This window comes from Phalacrocorax aristotelis, chromosome Z, assembly GCF_949628215.1.
Source record: "Phalacrocorax aristotelis chromosome Z, bGulAri2.1, whole genome shotgun sequence".
Classification (NCBI taxonomy): Eukaryota; Metazoa; Chordata; class Aves; order Suliformes; family Phalacrocoracidae; genus Phalacrocorax; species Phalacrocorax aristotelis.
In genome coordinates this window covers 27,958,151-27,975,756 of record NC_134311.1, presented here as the reverse complement: position 1 = coordinate 27,975,756, position 17,606 = coordinate 27,958,151, and the positions used below count along the sequence as shown (strand labels likewise).

General features: G+C 43.2%; 1 protein-coding gene and 1 long non-coding RNA gene across 5 annotated transcripts in view; one reads left to right on the top strand and one right to left on the bottom strand.

The window, feature by feature from the left end:
- Window positions 1-717: 717 nt before the first annotated feature.
- LOC142050797 (uncharacterized) lies at window positions 718-4,117 on the bottom strand. Its single transcript, XR_012658135.1, has 2 exons — window positions 3,980-4,117; window positions 718-3,284 (listed from the first exon to the last, which is right to left on the bottom strand). It is a non-coding gene; the product is annotated as an uncharacterized LOC142050797 (long non-coding RNA).
- LOC142050796 (E3 ubiquitin-protein ligase KCMF1) overlaps window positions 3,968-17,606 on the top strand; it is a 53,189-nt gene continuing 39,550 nt past the window's right edge. The window contains exons 1-2 of one of the 4 annotated variants that reach the window (XM_075079931.1): window positions 3,968-4,101; window positions 12,220-12,321. Coding sequence is in view for 1 of the 4 variants with exons in the window: in XM_075079929.1 (XP_074936030.1) it covers window positions 4,086-4,101 (16 nt within the window). In the remaining 3 variants the exon portion in view is untranslated. Of the gene's footprint in view, window positions 4,102-12,219; window positions 12,322-14,383; window positions 14,508-17,139; window positions 17,208-17,606 lie in introns of those variants that run through there. The other 3 variants (XM_075079929.1, XM_075079933.1, XM_075079932.1) reach the window with 3 other exon arrangements.

Here is a 17,606-nt window from a genome sequence, read left to right as displayed (position 1 = left end):
AACAACTACTGAGCAAGGGGAGGCTGAAAAGCAGCAGTTAGAAAAGAAAGTGTAGTGGGAGGACCTGACATGTATTGGTGTATGAATTTGACATTTGAGCATGTACATAATTGTAGTTCCATATTTATCTTTTGAAGACCAGACTGATCCAAGCAATGATTTATCTAAGTTTTATACCACTGGAACAGGCTGCCCAAGAGAGGTGGTGGAGCCACCATCCCTGGAGGTGTTCAAAAACGTGTAGACGTGGCACTTCAGGACATGGTTTAGGAGTCGTGGTGGTGTTGGGTTGATGGTTGGACATGATGAGCTTAGAGGTCTTTTCCAACCTTAATGATTCTATGATTCTATTACAGCAAATCTTACCTCCAAAGTGCAAAGCTGAACTATCAAACCAAGAAGCTAGTGTTGCATGTAGTGACCTGCCCAACTTTGGTAACAACAAGTCCAAGCAAAGGGAAGCAGAGATCACTTCCTCAAATGGATGAAGCCTAGTAGGGATAGCCCTGAAACAAGTAAAAATGCTTTTTTCAGTGGGCTTTCAGTAGCCCACAAAGGGGTGAAAGATTTCAAGATGAATGGACTAAGTGGGTCCTCAGGTAAAAGCTTAACTATTCAAGAGCTCTGCTCTAGGTTGTCACTATTCAGTTTAGTATCCAAACTTGTCCTGCTCCACCCCGGACACTGAACCCATTTACAGAGGCAGGGAAAGGCACATGAGCATCTCTTCCTTATTTCACAGGATTTTATTACTCCAGGCAAAAATATTATCATATTATGATTTCATGTTAGGAAAATTCATGAATTTTTCTGTTTCTCACTGTAGCTTATGCAATGGCCTAATTAGATATGAGATCTGGGTCACCAGTCCCTTGCCTGGCTCTGACCTTGAATGCCCTTGGGTAAGTAACCTTTCATTTCTCAGCTTGTGTTTATCCATCAGGAAAACACTAATGTTGGAAGTTTTTTTCCTCATGGCTTTATAGCAAGTCTCACCCTGCTGCATGGGAGAGAACGAATGAGGAACCCAATTATGTCAGGCTCTCCCCTGAGGGACAGAAGGATCCATCCACACCGGAACTTTATAAACCACACTGAAGTCTCTCTTACTCATTCTGCCAGTGGAACAGCATGTGGGTTTGCGAAACAGTATTGTTCAAAACAAGGACAGCACAGTTTATTAGTTATCAGTTCAATGCTGAGAAAATAAGAATATTTTCTACTGGTGGCCATGACCTTGTAAAGGACCTTCAAATTCTGTTATGCACTTCTTTCCACACTCAGCCAGAGCTGCTACATTCTCATCTCCAGGAGCCTGGGCATCTTACATTTGCCGTATTTGCTATATCTGCAGAGGAAGTAATCAGCAAAATTCCCACTGAAGGACACAATACAGGTGCGCTTTACATACTATTGCACATGCAGTATCATTTAGCACCAATGCTTTTATCTATACTGTCTCACTGGGTATAGATACTGGTCTTCAGGCAAGAAAACAGTATATAATAACAGAATTACAGTTTTAATTTCGGACTCAAGCCTACAAAGATGGACAAGAGGCTGCAGAATTCTGCTTGTCTGCCACAGGCACCCACAGGGGTGTTTCAGAAAAGTCATGTTCTGAGGTGCTCACCAGCATGCGCTGGGCTATGTGCATGCACTCAAGGGATATCCATGTGCCTAACACCTAATAGACGCAGGAAAGGTTATTAAACCATTTTGCAACTGAAGTGTGGAGAGATTAGATCATTGGCCAAGGTCTTCCATGACCAAAGACTGAACCTTCTGAGTCCCAGTGGAATGCCTGGGTTGCAGTCCGTATTTTACCAGATGCACAGGGAGAAGCTCCTGTGGGAGGTGACTCTGCCAGAAGCAGGATAAAACTGACCACAGGCCAACATACCATCATAGTGCTCAGCGTGAGGCAGTTACGTACACAGGGAACTACAGCCTTGCACAGAGACAACACATTGCTAGCCAGATGAATTACCACCTTGCGAAATAGTTTACTCTTCTAGGGACTGAAAGGCATCAGCCAAGAACATCTGACGGTCTGTATTTTGCATCTGGATGAGACAATTGCTATTTGCATTTAAAAATGCAAATGGTGCTAAAATAAAGTATTAGGACACACACAACGCACTGCCCCACTCCGTGCACTGTTGCTGTGAAAAGCTGGCAAGATAGGCACAGCTTTGCCTATCTTGGAGATACCACTTTCAGAGTTTGGTAGTGAGTTTTATGACAGTTGGAGATTTCTCCTCAGTTGTCATCTGTGGTGTGTTTCTTGCAAATTCTTTGCATGGTCACTGACTCTGACCCTGCTTTCAGGAGCAGTGAAGCCATTGACTCCCATCAGTCAAAATGACTCCCAGCTTCTCCTACAGCTTATCCAACCTGCAGGTTTTGCTTGCTTCCAGTGAAAAGGCCCACAACCCACTGAACTTTTACACACACTGGATCCAGGTTACCCTCTCAGTAGGCACTGTGTTTAGGAAACTGCATGTAGCCAAGGGAAAGATGGAAGTGGAGCAGGTGGCAGAGCACCGGGAACAGAAGTGTGCACATGCATGTAAGCAGGGAAGCAGAGGCTATATAATACAATTGGCATGAGAGGGAGGCGGCACAAGGAATGAGGTTGGCACTTCCTCCTTTCAATATTTACTGTTTACCCCGCCTTTCACTGCAGCTTGATGCTTAGGCCGCTTTGGTGTGTGGACCCTCACAGCCATTGAAACAGACTAATGAAGAGGTACTTTACCAACGTGAACGTGCAAGAATTGCAGGGCTGGGACAGACATATGGGGGCTGCAGCATAACATGGCAGAGAAGACTAAGGTGTTAGACTGGCAGAGATAAAGGACAGAGGAATGCCATAAGCATGGTTGGAGATGAAAACTTGGAGCAAAATGAAGGCAGGTGGGAGTAGCATGGACAGAGAAGGTGAGGAAGATTATGTTATTCAGGAAGAAATCCGGGGAAAGGCCAGGAAGTCACAGTTAAGAAAGGCAGAACAGAATGAAGACGCTTTATGTATATACCCCATACATCTGAACCAGGAGAGGAACACAGCCTCGCTGCAGGTTTTTCACTCATCTCAAGACTAGCCTGCTTGCACTGACAGGGCAGGAAGCAACCATGACGGGACATAAAGTTTTCGTGGTGTGGAGTGACCAAAGCGCTTCTCTGAAGTGTGATGACACATGGCACGTGGGGCTGGGGCCTCCTCCTCGCTGAGCCGGACCCTGACTGGAGGGCACTTCTGGCAGGAGTACTCTGCAGGCCTGACAAAAGGGAAGGGGTTAAAGATAAGACGGAAAGCAGGGCTGCACCTGCCCCGCGGCCCGCATCGCGCCTTTCCCCGAAGCCGGCGGGATGAGTAACGCCGCCAGTGACTGAGCCACGGGCTCGGGCATGCGCACTGCTTCTGCCGCGCTTTCCCCCTCCCTTCACATAAACTCCCGCTCACCGCGCGCCCCTCAGGCCGGTCCGGTCTTGGCGGCTCTCCCGCCGCCGGCGGGCCCCGTTACCTCGGCCGCCTCCTTCCCGAGGCCCGCCCCGCGGCTTCTCGCCGTCGCTAGCCCTCCCGGGCCTCCCCGCCGGCCGGGCCCGCCGCCGCCCTCAGCCCCTGGCCCGGCAGCCCGCGCGGGAGGGCCGCCGCCCCGGCCGGGCATTTCCTCTTCCTCCCGAAGCGCGGCCGGGGCGGGAGGAGGAAGGGGAAGGGGCCGGGAAAGCTCCAGCGCGGCGGGCAGCCCCGCCGCCGCCGCCGTCGCTGCGGCAGCAGGCGGAGCGGGAGGCGGCGCCAGCAGTCGGCGGGGCCCAGAGTCACCGTGTCACGGCGCCCGGGAAGCCGCTGCCGCCGGATCCGCCCCCCACAGGGCGAGCACGGAGGGAGAGGGAGAGGGAGGAGGAGGGAGGCCGGCTCCTCGCCGCCTCTTGTATTTTCGCCCCCTTCCCGGCCCTGCCCCCGGCCACTCGCCTTTCGCACCGGGGCTCCGTGCGTGCGGTGGGGGCCAGGCCGCAGCGGCGCCGGAGCAGCCCGCGGGAGCGCTGAGTCGGGCCTGGGCCGCCGCCTTCAGAGTAGGATGTCCCGACATGAAGGTGAGCGGCGCGGGGCGCCAGGCCGTGGTGGCGGGGGCACGTCCCGGGCCCGGCCCGGTGCTGGGGCCTGGTGCGGCGCCCTCTCGGGTGGATCATCATGGCGCCGCCGCCGGCGGGAGGGGGCCCCGCCGAGCCGGCGGCGGAAGGAGGCCTTGGCGGCGGAGGGCGGCGGCCGGGGCCCGCTCTGCAGTGTCATGGGAGGGGAGGGGAGGTGGCCGCCGCCGCCACGGCCCGTCTCCCCGCGCGGCTTGCGGCGGGCCCGGCCGCCTTCCCCGCCGCCCCTCCGGACGCGGAGCCGGGGCCTGCCGCCGCGCAGGGCCGGGTCGGCGGCGGTGGTCGCGGCGGGGGGCTGTTCCACCCCTCTCCTCCCGCTCCTCCGCCTGAAGGACGGGCGGAGGGAGGTGGGGCCCGCCCGGGCGGGCGTGCAGGGTTGGCGGGCGCGCGGGGCGCCCCGGCGGGCCCGGCCGGGGTGGGCGGCGACGCGGGGCGGCCTGCCGACGTGTCGGCTGCCGCGGCGGTTCGGGCCGGGCACGGCGGCCCCGGGGCGGGGGGCGGTGGGGGGCGGCCCGGCAGGGCGGGCTGGCATCCCCTGGGGGAGCGGGGCCCAGCTCGGCGCCGGGGGTCGCACGCGGCGGGCGGGGAGGGGAGCCGGGAACGGGGGAGCGGTGTGAGGGCAGCCCGCCGGCCCTGCGGGGTACGGCTCTTGCGCCGGCGGCCCCCAGAGCTGCCTGTTCTCTCTCCGTTTTGTCTTGCGGCAGAGGGGATCACTGCTGATGTAGTGGCATGTTTTGAGGGGTTGAGAGGCCATCAGAGAAACGTGTTTTGTTTGTTTGCCCTGGTCCCGCCGTGTTTACAGTCGCCGTTGGTGAGTTCAGTGCATAGTTCAGTGTTAGTCAAAAGGAGCAGGATGGAGAGAGACAGACCTGGGAGTTATGGAAGGAATTTCTGCAGGAGGAAGATGGGAGTGTGAAAACAGGAGAGAAAGTCGCTTGATTTTTTTCTCCTTTTTTACCTGCGAGTAAGGTTCCTGGACTAGTATTAAAATACTTTGTAAAACTGGGGTTTGTCACATGAATGGGCAACTTTCTGCCATGTTAGGAACTTAATCTAGCACCTGTCTCCATTTGCTCTATCTTATCTAATTTCTTATTTATCTGTTCTCTGTTTTATATAATCTTAAAATGTTTTGACAGAAATGTTATTGGTGAAGTCACTATTTGTGACTAATAATGGCTTCTAGCTGGTAGCTTGGTGCTGGACATCGGTATATGTGATGGATTTTCAGTGGGCCGTCATAATATTTTGCAGAATTCTTGTTTGTGCAACCATATGTGCTTCTGTGTCAGAATTGTCTAGCCTGAATCCACTAGCTTTTTTTTTTTTTTACATAAAATTTGAGAGGTACCAAATTTTTTCTGTCCTTCTCCACCCTTGTAAAATATGTGTTTTCCCAAGAGGGTGGAGATAGTGGATTTGTTGATGATTTCAGCTGGAGTTTCTAACAATAGTGAATGAAACAAGGACTGATTGCAAAGTTGTTGTCTGTGATGCTGGAAAGAATTTTATCTTTCCCAAACAGGTTTATCTGTGTTATTTCTAGACATGCCTAGTTAGAAAAAATGGAAATAGTTGTCTTTCTTACCTGATAAGTGAGGGTGAGTTTTGGTAATTTCATATTGTGGATGGAGACTCCCCAGGAGTCTGTGTGCGTGCATACACGTGTGAGTGAAACAATGAGAAGAACACTGTGAGATTAAAAATGAAATCTGTCACTGTATCCTTGTGACACATTTTTATTAAAAATGTCAGTCTTTCAATTTATCAGTGATTCTCCTCTTATTTCACACTTCAACTATTTTGTTGTAGTCAACTTTAGTTATAGTGTTGGGATAACTCACGTTATCCCAAAGGCCTGCTTTTCCAACTTGATGGAAGAGACATTTGGAGACTGAATTTTGTTAGAAATTTGGAAATCCTTAGAAGTGAAATATTTAAGAAAGTAATTATTAGTTCAGATCTCTGGTGTCATTCACAGTGGGTGGTTTTTGATCCAATGTGAGTAGTTTGGGAAGGGCTGTCTTGGAAAAAAAAGGGAAAAAGCAAGCTTTAATCATGTTTATTAAGAGAGAACTTTTCTGTGTGTTTCTTTGAAAACGGTCCATCCTTAAAGGTATAAACAGAATTTACTGATTGCTCCTGCCAGAATCTGGATGCTGTACCAATTTTATGATGGGAAAAGATGTCTCTGGAAGGGTACATGCTGGAGAAAGTGGAGTTGCAAAGTCTTGGGACTTTTTAATAGGCCACAAAGCATCTGATAGAGTTTTAAGCTTGGTTTCTGTTGGGGTTTCTCAACTGTTTTCTTTGGTGTAATAATCCATAAAATACAATCAGCTTTTTTTTTTTAAAAAAAGGTATTTTCTTATCCTTCAGAAAAATTCTGACTGCAGCCTGCCTTTCATGGTGCTCTTATTTCACACATGAGCTCTGGGCTCACATTTCTCCTGAATTCAGGAAAACGGGCACAACTAGAACTTGAATTATTGTTGCTTTTTCTTGAAATGTTTGTTCAGTGTTTAAGAGGCTTTGTTGGTATACTGTCAAGAGTAGCTGTTAGTGTTTATCCACATCTTGCTATTGCTAGTTCCTTCTATTTTTTAAAAACCATTTTTGTTTTGTGATTTGGTGTTAAGAGACTAGCTATTCTCTGCCTTTGGTTTTCTAGAATGCAACATGAGGTCATCCCCTGGTCTTGGATTTCATGTTGTTCCCTTTATAGGAGCGACACGCTGTGTTTTTCTGGGTTAGCCCCTCTGTTGAGGAGTATGTGGTGGTGTAATATTTGGCAGCCTACAATGAGCAGGTAGGTAACTTCTTTCCTATACTCCAGAAAGTATACCAGAAAGTGTTTTGCATATTACAGATTTTCTTTCTGTGGACATGCATCTGGCAATGATTCCCTTGTGTGGCAGTGGACACCACCCAGGACAGCAGAAGAATAGAGAACCACAACTTCCAGGAATATCATTAGAAGACCATTTTTTGCAAATTCTGTTGTGAAACCAGGTTGCTCCGGCATTACTGGTTGGTCATACAAGGGCCTGGCTTCAGGTTCCCTATGCCTGGCAGTTCCAGTGGCTCCCAGTGTGACACTGCCAGCATCGCTTGGTTCTTTGTCTCACACTCTGCACCCCACTCCCAGCCCCAGTTCCGTACTTTGTTAGTTATTTTCACAAAGGGATGTACTTTTTAAGCTTCAAAGAGCTAGCAGCAATGCAATTGGTGGTGGTTTTTGATGGTGCCTGTTTGTCAGCATTTCTTACAAACCAGCAAAGCTCTGCAGTTAATACCATGTGAAGTAAAGTTGCAAATGGATGGTGATAACAAAGCTAGGAAGGGAGAGCAGTGACTGTCCGGACCATGTGGAGTTTCCGGATAGTATCTGTTGGCTTCATGGTCTTTGTATTTGAGGGAGATGGAGTTTCAGTACTCATCTCTCTCTTTTTTTTTTTTTTTTGTGAGTGTGTGTATAAACGTCTTGTATAGACATCTTGAAATCAAGTGCTTATTTGAAATAGAAGGGTAAATAAGAACTTAAAAAGAAACAGACAGAACATGGTCTTTGAAATTCAAGAAATCCTAGAGTTACGCTTGAATATGTACCAATCACTTGAAAACGGCTAATGTAAGCCAGTCTTCTAGCTGTACTGTGAACATGTTGGGAGTCTGGGCTGATGATGTTTTCTGTGTGATCACGATACAAAACATAAATAACTTTATCCATAACAAGATTTTTGAAAACATTAAAAGCAAGAGTAATTTCTGCCCCTTATAATAGGGGCGGAATAGCTGCAGAAGGATACTATGAAATCCTGTCAAGACAAGTAACATTCAGTAGTTGATGCGTGACTTTTAATATTTCATGTAGTGTCAGTAATAGAATTGCCACTAAATGCAGAACAAATCTATTTTTGCATGTAAAGCCCTTAATGCAGGTAACAAGAGCACCAGTTTTCATGCAAAGTACTGGAGATACTGTCTGGGTTAAGTATTGTGTTTGATGATGAAACGAGCATCTGCGAGACCCGTTATATCTTGCTACCTTCTGATGCATTTTAATACTTTGCTTATGTCTTCTCCAAATACTGAGTTTTGCTCTTCCACAGTACAGAATAATCTCAAACTTTTTCATATGTGCTGGCACTTACATCTGTTTTGTAGAAAATAAATCCAAATTAAGTTGTGCATGTAACATAAAACAGTGAGGTTTTTTGAATTTGTGCTAATATTTGACTCTGACAAAGCATTTTTCTAGCTGTATACGTCAAAGTGTTTCATACTGTTGTTAGTCTTTCTCTATGGCAAATATTACTGCGTATAATTACAGGTGTAGTGCAGTATCTGAAAAGGAGTTAGTGTGATAATTTAACTAGTGAGAGCTACCTTTAGGACACAATGTTAAGTGTAAACAGCTGCAAAGGTGATTACAAGTATTGGAACACAGTAATTTGTGTTTGTTATTACACTCTTCGCTTTCAGTAAGAAACTGAATCATCAATAATACAAAGAGCTGGGCACATCAGTGATATTTTAAGGGGAAAGATATTTACTGGTTTTGAGGAAGCTAGGCTTCCATTTTTTAAGAAAGTTTCTAGGTCTGATGGTTTAGGAAACATACTGTGTGTGAACCAATATGCTGCTGTCCCTGCAGAGTCTGTGGACAAGGTCCTCCAAAAATATGTGTGAAGGGAGACCATTTTTTCTCTCAGGGTTTGTGATAAGGAGTAATGCCATGGATCAAATATTATTTGGGAAACAGGAGAAAAAGATTAGATTTAGATGATTGATAGCCAGTGTCTTAAGCAGAAAACCTGGAACAGAACTGTGATACTTTTAACATTATTTGGTGGGGGTGAAGAGAGAAGTCTGGTGAAGTAACTCTTACATCCAAATGTTTGTTTGAACTAGTGGTGACTAGAAGGGGTTCAGGGGAAGTTTAGAGAGCCGTGCAAGTTGCTTGAGCAGTACTGGCCAAATAAAATCCCTATGTGTTAAATAAAAAGAAGAAAGTTTTTCAAATACATTTGCATATTTACATTATTGATAACACTTGAGGAGGAATTGTGGGTCTCACTGTTCATAGTTGTGTCTTTATTGTTATTTAAGTTACTGTTAAGAAATACAAAAACAGAATAGTGGCTAATACAAGTGTTACTACATTCAAGAAGCTGCTGGACATAGCAGCAGATGTGAAGAGCAGCACTCAGGAGTTGGGATGTGCCAGAATTTGGTTGCACAGACAGTGCTAATTCAACCCCTTGTGTATCTGCATTGTGTAATTACACAGCTGCATATCATCTACTCCATACCACCCCTACCTCCTTTAGGGTGCGCAGGAGGGTTTTATATGTCAGCCCACTGCTCTGTATTTGGGAACGTACAGCAAATGAGCAGGTAGAGGCATTACAGAAAGAAAGGATTGTTGAGGTGTTGACAGTTTTGTTGTAGAAAGTTGGATCGACCCTCCTGCCCTCTGCTGCAGAGTTCATGTGAACTGCTGTGGAAATCACTTTGGCAGTAATTCACAGGTGGCTGTTACCTCTTCATCACTTGTTATCAAGGACTGATTTGGGATTTTGGGATCTGAGCATTCATGATTGCAGCTGTAGTATGTATGTATGTAGTATGTAGCTGAGTGATAAGCTTTGAAAAACACTTAACTCTAGAAAATCAAAGATTCTTAACAATCCATCCTTTGGCATCTCGGATCAGGCAACTGGATTCAGTGGACTTGCAGTTTTAATCTTTACAAGCCTTGGCTTCCCTCTATTTCAAGAGAAGGAAAATACTGCTTAGAAGTGCTGTCAAAGTTAATTCATTGATATTTGTGTGGCACTGAAATGCTATAGAGAAATGCTTGTGGGGAAAAGGCAGCAAGAAAATCCAGAGTCAATGTAAATTTTTAAGTGTGTGATAAATAAAGGCTCAGACAGCCAGTGATGGTAAAACAACTAGAGACTTTTCTGTTTGTCTACTGAACACCATATGACCTGGTGCACTGAGTGAGGTGGTATTTTTCTAGAAAGGAATATAAATGTTACATTGCACTTCCTATGGATTCTGAACATGGATTGATACTAGGAAACATAGATTTTAATATGAGCAAGATTGAGTTTTCATGGGCTTTGTTCTTGGATCACTTGAGCTAAATCCTCCACATGCAATGCTTTCTTCCATCTACAGGATTTAGAATAGATGAGCACATTTAGAAGGTGTAGGTTCTGAAAATGGAATCAGAGTGGAGAAGAGGTATACAGGCTTCACTGTAGGCAGCAATGTTGCTCACCCATACAGAAACAGCATTATAAGGCCTGGTGAGCAGGTCAGGCACATTGAGCTCAGGGAACTGTGAGTACTGTTAATGACTCAGGACACATGTGAGGGGGAATTACTGCATGGATGGAAATTGAAAAGGTGTTCACTTTCAGAAAGGCTGATATGGAGAGGGAATCTGAAAGAAAGGTATCATCTTCATAAAAGTCTGTAGTCTCCCTTACCAAATACAAGAGGAAGATATTTAATGAATTCAAGAGGGTGATTAAACCTGAAATGCTTTTTCATGCAGTACATAATGAGATTGTGGATAATTTTGTCACTGAAGGTTCTTGAGGCTATCTAGTACCCAGATTAAATCCAAAGCTTTAATTGTTTAATCTGAAATTTTATACCCCAGGACTCTTAACTGTTTCAGATTTGAATATGTCTGTCAAGTATCTCAAATCTTACGTTGTTTGGTTCCTACACCTTTCCTCGAAGCATCACCTGAACATCTGGTTTCAACTTACTCCTATTGGGTTTTTGTACATATGGTCCTTAAGGTTATCCACATCTTTCTCTCTGTGTCACATTATTACAATTGATTTGACACAATGAAGTAAGACCATTTTGAATTTGGTGTGGAGCATAGAGACAAGCTTGATTAGTGTCACTGTTTTAGAATATATGTGTAAACCCAAGGTTTCAGTTTGGAGCTGTTTTAAAGGTTTTACTTGGCTTATTGACATTTACTAAGTTAGATACGTAAGGTCTGTACCAAGTAAAAATTGTAGGGCATCATCATAGAAGTGTCTTCAGCTTTAATATGATTTTTTTTATCACTCACATAACTGCTCGTTGTCCATAGTGCTTGGAATTGTATTTCAAAGGTATGTGTAGGTGATGGCTTGATTTCTACCACTTGAAGTCATTGCTTCTAGTTTGGAAAGAATTTTTAAGAACAGGGAGAAGTCACTGGAGCCTCCAAATCTGGAGAAATTCGGGATTTTTTCCCCCTAGGATTGTTCTGAGAATGTAGTTTGAATGAGTACCAGGGGCAGGATGGATTTGTTTGATGGAATTTTGATCTTTTTTAATGTTAAAATATTTAATTTTTTTTAATGCTTAGTCTATGATTTGCCTTTATATGAGAATTCCTCTTTTTATTGCCTGTTTGTCACCGTGCAGTGAATTTCATGAGTGTGTTAAGTCTTTCTATCATGATTGCTTTATTTGCAGCTTCTAGGACACTTCCTCTAAAAGTCGCCCATTTTCAGTTGGAGACCTGGGTAAAACATTTTTATTACAATTAAACAGGGAATCTGGACATGGGGAAACCATGATGTTTCTTCCATTTGCATGTGGGATATCAGGTAGAGATTTTATGTCTCACCAGAAGGCACTCGGGAAAGTCTCCTGAAGATAGGAATTAGTGGTCTTGTACTCCATTGCAGTTTTATAGATGCAAGTCCATTCTTCTAAATTTTTGACTCATTGGGACATTTCAGTGGGATATACTGTTTGCAGCTATCACTTCATACAGCTTCCCTGTAGTATTTTAAATTTGTTTTTAATTTCAGCATTCACAGAAAATTTAACATTTTTATCAAAATTCTGTTGATCTTGTTCCACATTTGATTTGGATGTTCCCACTGTCATCGCTGAAAAAATCCAGCTGAATAAAGACATTAATTTGAAAAAAAAAAATTCACAGCTTTTAAAAAATATATTGCAAAAGTAAGATGAAGCAACAGACAAAGTTTAAAAAAGAATTATAACTCCATTTTTTTTTTCTTACCTCAGGTCAGATTTGGTCTTCCCCCATCACTTCTGCCACTTCCTGGTGCCAGATTCTTTTTGGGAGGCAATGTTTCTTGTCTTGACTGACAAGAGGTGCTGTCTCTGGTAGGATAAATTATGTTCTTTGCTTTCCTTCTTTTTGTCTTTGATCTTTTATCTTTCACTCTCTTATTTCCTTGTCATTGTTCTTTCTTCCCTTTGCTGTGCTTTCTCCTACTTTTCCTCCTTAGAGTGCTCTAGGGTGGGATTTTCAAAAACAGCTGGGGAAGCTGTAGGCCCATGCTGGGTTCAATTTCAAGAGAAGTTTAATGCCTGCCTCTGTAAGTCTCTTTGAAAAGCAAAGCTCTAGTGCTTCTTGGTAGCACAACTAGCTCTCACTTACTTCAGAAAATAGCTATTGCTATATAGGCACTGTTTTCTTCTGACCTATTATGGAGATGGATTTGTGTGTTAGTTTTGTTTGTTATATGAGACAAGGTGGCTTTAGTAGTGAAAATTCTACTTACTTGTCTAGATTAGGACTGATGAACTCTTTAATTATGTGTTGAGGAGAGTCATTGTTTACAAAACTCTTTGGTAACAGTGGATTTCTAATGTAAATGATGTTTAAGGTCTGACTTCTGTTAGCTTATTGATACTAAAGCAGCCAGTATTTTTGGCTGAAGGTGATTACTCTTGGCCAGCTCTCTTAGACTGTATTTCCCCTAAAAAATTGACAGGATGAGGTGAAGTCTTTATGTATAAACACCATAGAAATTAGCATGAATTAATGCGTCACATGGGATAAAGTGGTTTGAGAATATCAATATTCATATTAGGGTTGTAATTGTAATTTTAAACCAATTTCTAAAGAAATTCTGCACCTCTACAGGCCAACAGAGTTGCTCTCCAGATCCTCATAGTATTCCAGGAAGTTCATGGCAGCTCTGGAAGTAAGCACCTGGGCCTGTGCCTAGAATAACGTTAGAGTTACTTGGAGGGTGAATGGAGGCATCCTGGGGGTGGCTGGTTGGAAAGCAGTGCTGTGAGCTGTTAAACAGATGATATTCTCTGGATACTTATCTCAAGTGCTGTAGCTCCAGCAGCAATAGATAATACAAGATTTTCAAGGTCAAATGCCATAGGTTATAGTCACATAAGGACTTAGTGTGATTGTCAGTAACTTCTGTCTTTACTTCCAAGTAAATAATCCTGGTAAGAAACAACGTTCAGTTTTACTGGTAATACATTTTTTGCATAGCTTATCAGTTTGTATATGTATTAGCCGTATATGCTTAGAAATTGGACTTCACCTAGAATGAATTTGTAACTGTTGGGAGTCTGACTACAAACCTTTGTTGGTTGGACTTTCGTTTGTGATAGTTGGAATGAAATTATCTCTGAAGAAATCTGTGGTTTGGGTACAAAGGCTTGTCTGTGCTCAGGATACCATCACCTCACTTTCACTTCAACAAAGTAAATGTTTGAATTATTGCAAATATTTGCATATGCTTTTAACATAGGCAGTAACAATGAGATGTGCCTAACAAAGACAGTATTGAGTGTACAGGTATTATCTCTATGTCCATATGTAAGCTGAGGTGTGGATTGTCTCTGCAAGTCGAAAATTACTGTAGTGAGAATCACCTTGTGATTCACTGATGAAATTGGGTCTGTGAGGGCAGCTTCACCAAGAGTAATAGTGGTAGAACGTAGGTCCCAACTGGACACACACAGGTTTACCACTTCAGTTTTCGAAGTTTCTTCTGACTTTCTTTTCGCTTTCTGAAAGTGAATAAGGTCACTGACTTCAGCACCTGAATTACTGTTAATTTTTCATGTGTCCAGAGTAGACTCTCTCCCTAAACCTAGCTGTGGAAAATGAGGTAAGGTTGGGGAAGATAATTCAGGATGCACTTGAAGAAAGACACCTAAGCTTTGCAGAAGTAAGCAGTAGAGAATGCAGACCTTTTTACATCAAGACTAAATTTTTTTTTAATCTGGATGTGCATAAGATAGCTCAGATGATCTTAATTCCATACCTGTCCCCTACTATTGTTTGTACTGGTAAGATGAAAATGCCAGTAAGTGTAGTTTGATCTCTGAGTGTATAGATGGAAGTTGGTTACTTCTGCTGTAAACCATGACCAATTTTTAAAAATTGTTTAGACTTGTATTTGTTAATTAGTTACCTTACAGATTTAAGAAGACAGAGTAGAAGCTGTGCAGAGTCTCTTGAGTCAGGAGGAGGTCAGACACGTTCTCCAGCTTTCTTCTCCCCTGCTTATCTTCAATTTTGGAAAACTGCAAAGGTGACTAAACCTATTTGTCCTCCTGAATACAGAAAGAATGGATGCTGTGATGTGCAAGTATCTTCTACCAGGTTGTTTTGGCATAAGGCCTGTGAATGGTCAGGCAGGATCTAACGGCATATCAAGTGTTTCTCATTCTGGAAGACTTCTGTGAGGAGCTGAGAAAACAGCTTGAGATTTTGCTGTAGAGGAGTGGCTTTGTAAGAGAAGATTCCTTAGAATAATTGACTGTTACTAGTCAAGTTTGTAGTGGTAGAGGTTGCTGTAGATAACATTCTTGTGTTATTGCAGACTGCTGTCCGAAGTCTACTTAGAAGCAGAGGATTTGCAGGCTGCGAATTCTAAACTGCAACTGATTATGTCACATTTCAGTAGGCTTTGGGGTTGCCTTGTAGTCTGTTATGATACTATCCAGCTCTTCATATTGGAGGCAGTTACTGGGACGTGTCATTCTCAATGTACCTCAAAGCTCAGTTAATATTTTGTTCCTGGAAGCACTAGGTCTTAAAGGAAAGTGACAGAAAGCTTGAAGGAGTGGAGTGTTGAGAACTACATGCCAGAATACAGTTACCTATCCAAGAATAAAGTACTTTGGGGTGATAATTAATTGAGGTGCAGGACTGCAGACTCTAGCTTTGAGGAATACCATGATGTATTTTTTCAGAGCGAATATTTCACTTCAGCAGCTGATGAATCCTGTTTGTCGTGATTACATTAGACTTTGTGTTCAGCTTCTTCCAAACCTATTTTCCCTTTCTTCTAATGTCCTTATTTACAAATAAATGCTTTTGAAGAAAGGAGACACGTTCTTAACTTTTATAATATGACATCTCATTAAATGTCCCGAATCTGTAAGATGACACTGCCTACACGCTCTTTCATAGTGCTAAGCATCTGTAGGTCTTGGCAGTGTATAGCAGTTATAAAGGTCCATACTGTAGTTTCTTCCAGTTAATCCAGGAACTCTAGAGAAGCTGCTGGGGCTCTGAGGAATGTCTCAGAAATGAGAAACTACAGAGGAAATACTTCAAATGATCTGCTTCATCTTGAATATAGGTAATCAGACTTTAGGGGTAAAGAAGGCCAAAGAAGTTGTGTGTAAGTAATAGGGTTGTGACTCCTTCTGTTTTCCTCCAACAATTTTAAGGTGTCTTCTAATTGTATGCAAGAAAAAGGGACTCACTACTGGCTGTACCCTCGGCTCCCAGTTGCTGTATGTGTGTCAGTTACCTGCACTGGAAGAAGTCTGCAAATCCAAAAAAGCTTCAAAACTCTACCTGTAAAATATGTTATGTGGACAGTTTTTTTGGTGCAGTTCATATCTTTCTTCCTGGAAGATTAATGTAGAATTGTAAACTTTGGCAAGATAAGACGTGCCGAATTGCTTCTTGAGTGTCACTGCTCTGCCGAGAGGTGTATTGGTTAAGTAAGGTAGCTGCCAGCTCTATCACATGCAGAAGAGTCTGGAAGGAAAGTAGTTAACACTTACTGTTTCCTATAGGAGCTGGTGTGTTGTAACAGTCAATAGAGAGCTGAGAAAACCTGTTAAAATAACAGTTGGCTTAAAGTTATACTAGGAATATGGACATTCAGTCCTGCTGAATGGGCTGAAGGTATCTCTTCATCCCTGCTCCTCAGTGACACCACCTTGAAGACTGTCAAGGTAAATTGAGAGAGTTTCCGACTTGTATCCAACCTCAGTTATGGGTATCTGTAGACAAGAGGGCTGTGCTGTTTGTGGCAAAACTGTGTTTGACATGCATTCCCAAATTAAACTTGAGAATCCGTCACAGTGTGCAGTGAGGCAGTCTGAAAAATACTTGTGTTTAAAGAAGGTACTAACTACAGAAGATGCAAGTATGAGGGTGAGTGTTTTTGCTCATAAACATCTGAGAACTTGAAATAGTTCAGCAGCCCAGTGGGCAAAAACTACTTTTCGGTGTGGAGTTCAGTGGGAATGTAAACAAAAAGTTGTGGTGTTTAGTGTTACAGATGCAGCATGTCTGTGTTTTCAAGATGCACTGAAAATATCTGTCTCCACCTTCCCCCGCTTCATTATTTTTCTTCAGTAGTATCTTCATATAATAGCTCTAATTTTTTTCTATAGGCAGATCATTAAAAACTTGGTTTTCCCTTATCCTTAAAATACTGCTTCATGGATTTTGTAACTTCAGTGTGGCATCTCAGCCTGTAGTAAGGAGTAGTGAGACCTAATGGGTTTTGATGCTCCCTATCCTTGTTTTCTTAAATTACAAAGTGAGGTGTGTTTTATCTGTTTTAATAAAATACTGTATTATTAGGCAACTGCTTTATCCTTAAAATTCAGCAGATAAACATCTCTCTAGATTGCTGTCTGTTGTTTTCATTTAGAAAAATGTCTTTTCTGTTAAAGCTTTATTTCCCACAGAATTTTTAAAATTTGGAGATCAGATTTTTTTAAAGTTTTGTAGTTGTTCAATCGTTAGGTTCCTGTACTAAGTATTCTTCTGCAACTGTTAAGTTTCATACTGTTTTTGCCTGGCTGTTGATCCATTATGTAAATGTGTTTTTCCAAATGTTTTTGACGTCGTTTAATTCATGTCTTGTCATTCCGCCTTGCTCTAGGACTGTCTCCTGTTCAGAGTAAGGGTGAGGGGCTGCAGAAGGCTTTTGTCTGGAGCAAGGTGGTGGGAATTGTGGTACCTGTCTGACCCCTGTGGTGTAAGTCAGAGTGCTTGGCAATTTGCTTCATCTAACATGAGGATTTGAGAGAGATCAGTTTTGGCATGATAGAACAATAATCTAACTTTTTGGTCTTTATCCTGCCGTTGAGTGTTTCTACCTGTAACAAAACAGTTACATTGAAAGCACAGCAATTGTTTTTTTTTTTTCAGAGTTGTTGTTTCCCCCACCAATTAAAAATAGGTGCTGTATATACTGATCTTAATGTAGCTTCAGTTTCTATACAGATAAAAATAGAGGTTGATTTTTTCTCTCTTTGAAATTGTAGGTGGCTGCTCTCAGTTCTAGGAATAAAAATGAACTCTCTCTTCCTGTCCTTAAATTTCTTAATATGATTTGGATTTTATGGCAAAATAATTGTGAGGCTGAGTAACTTAT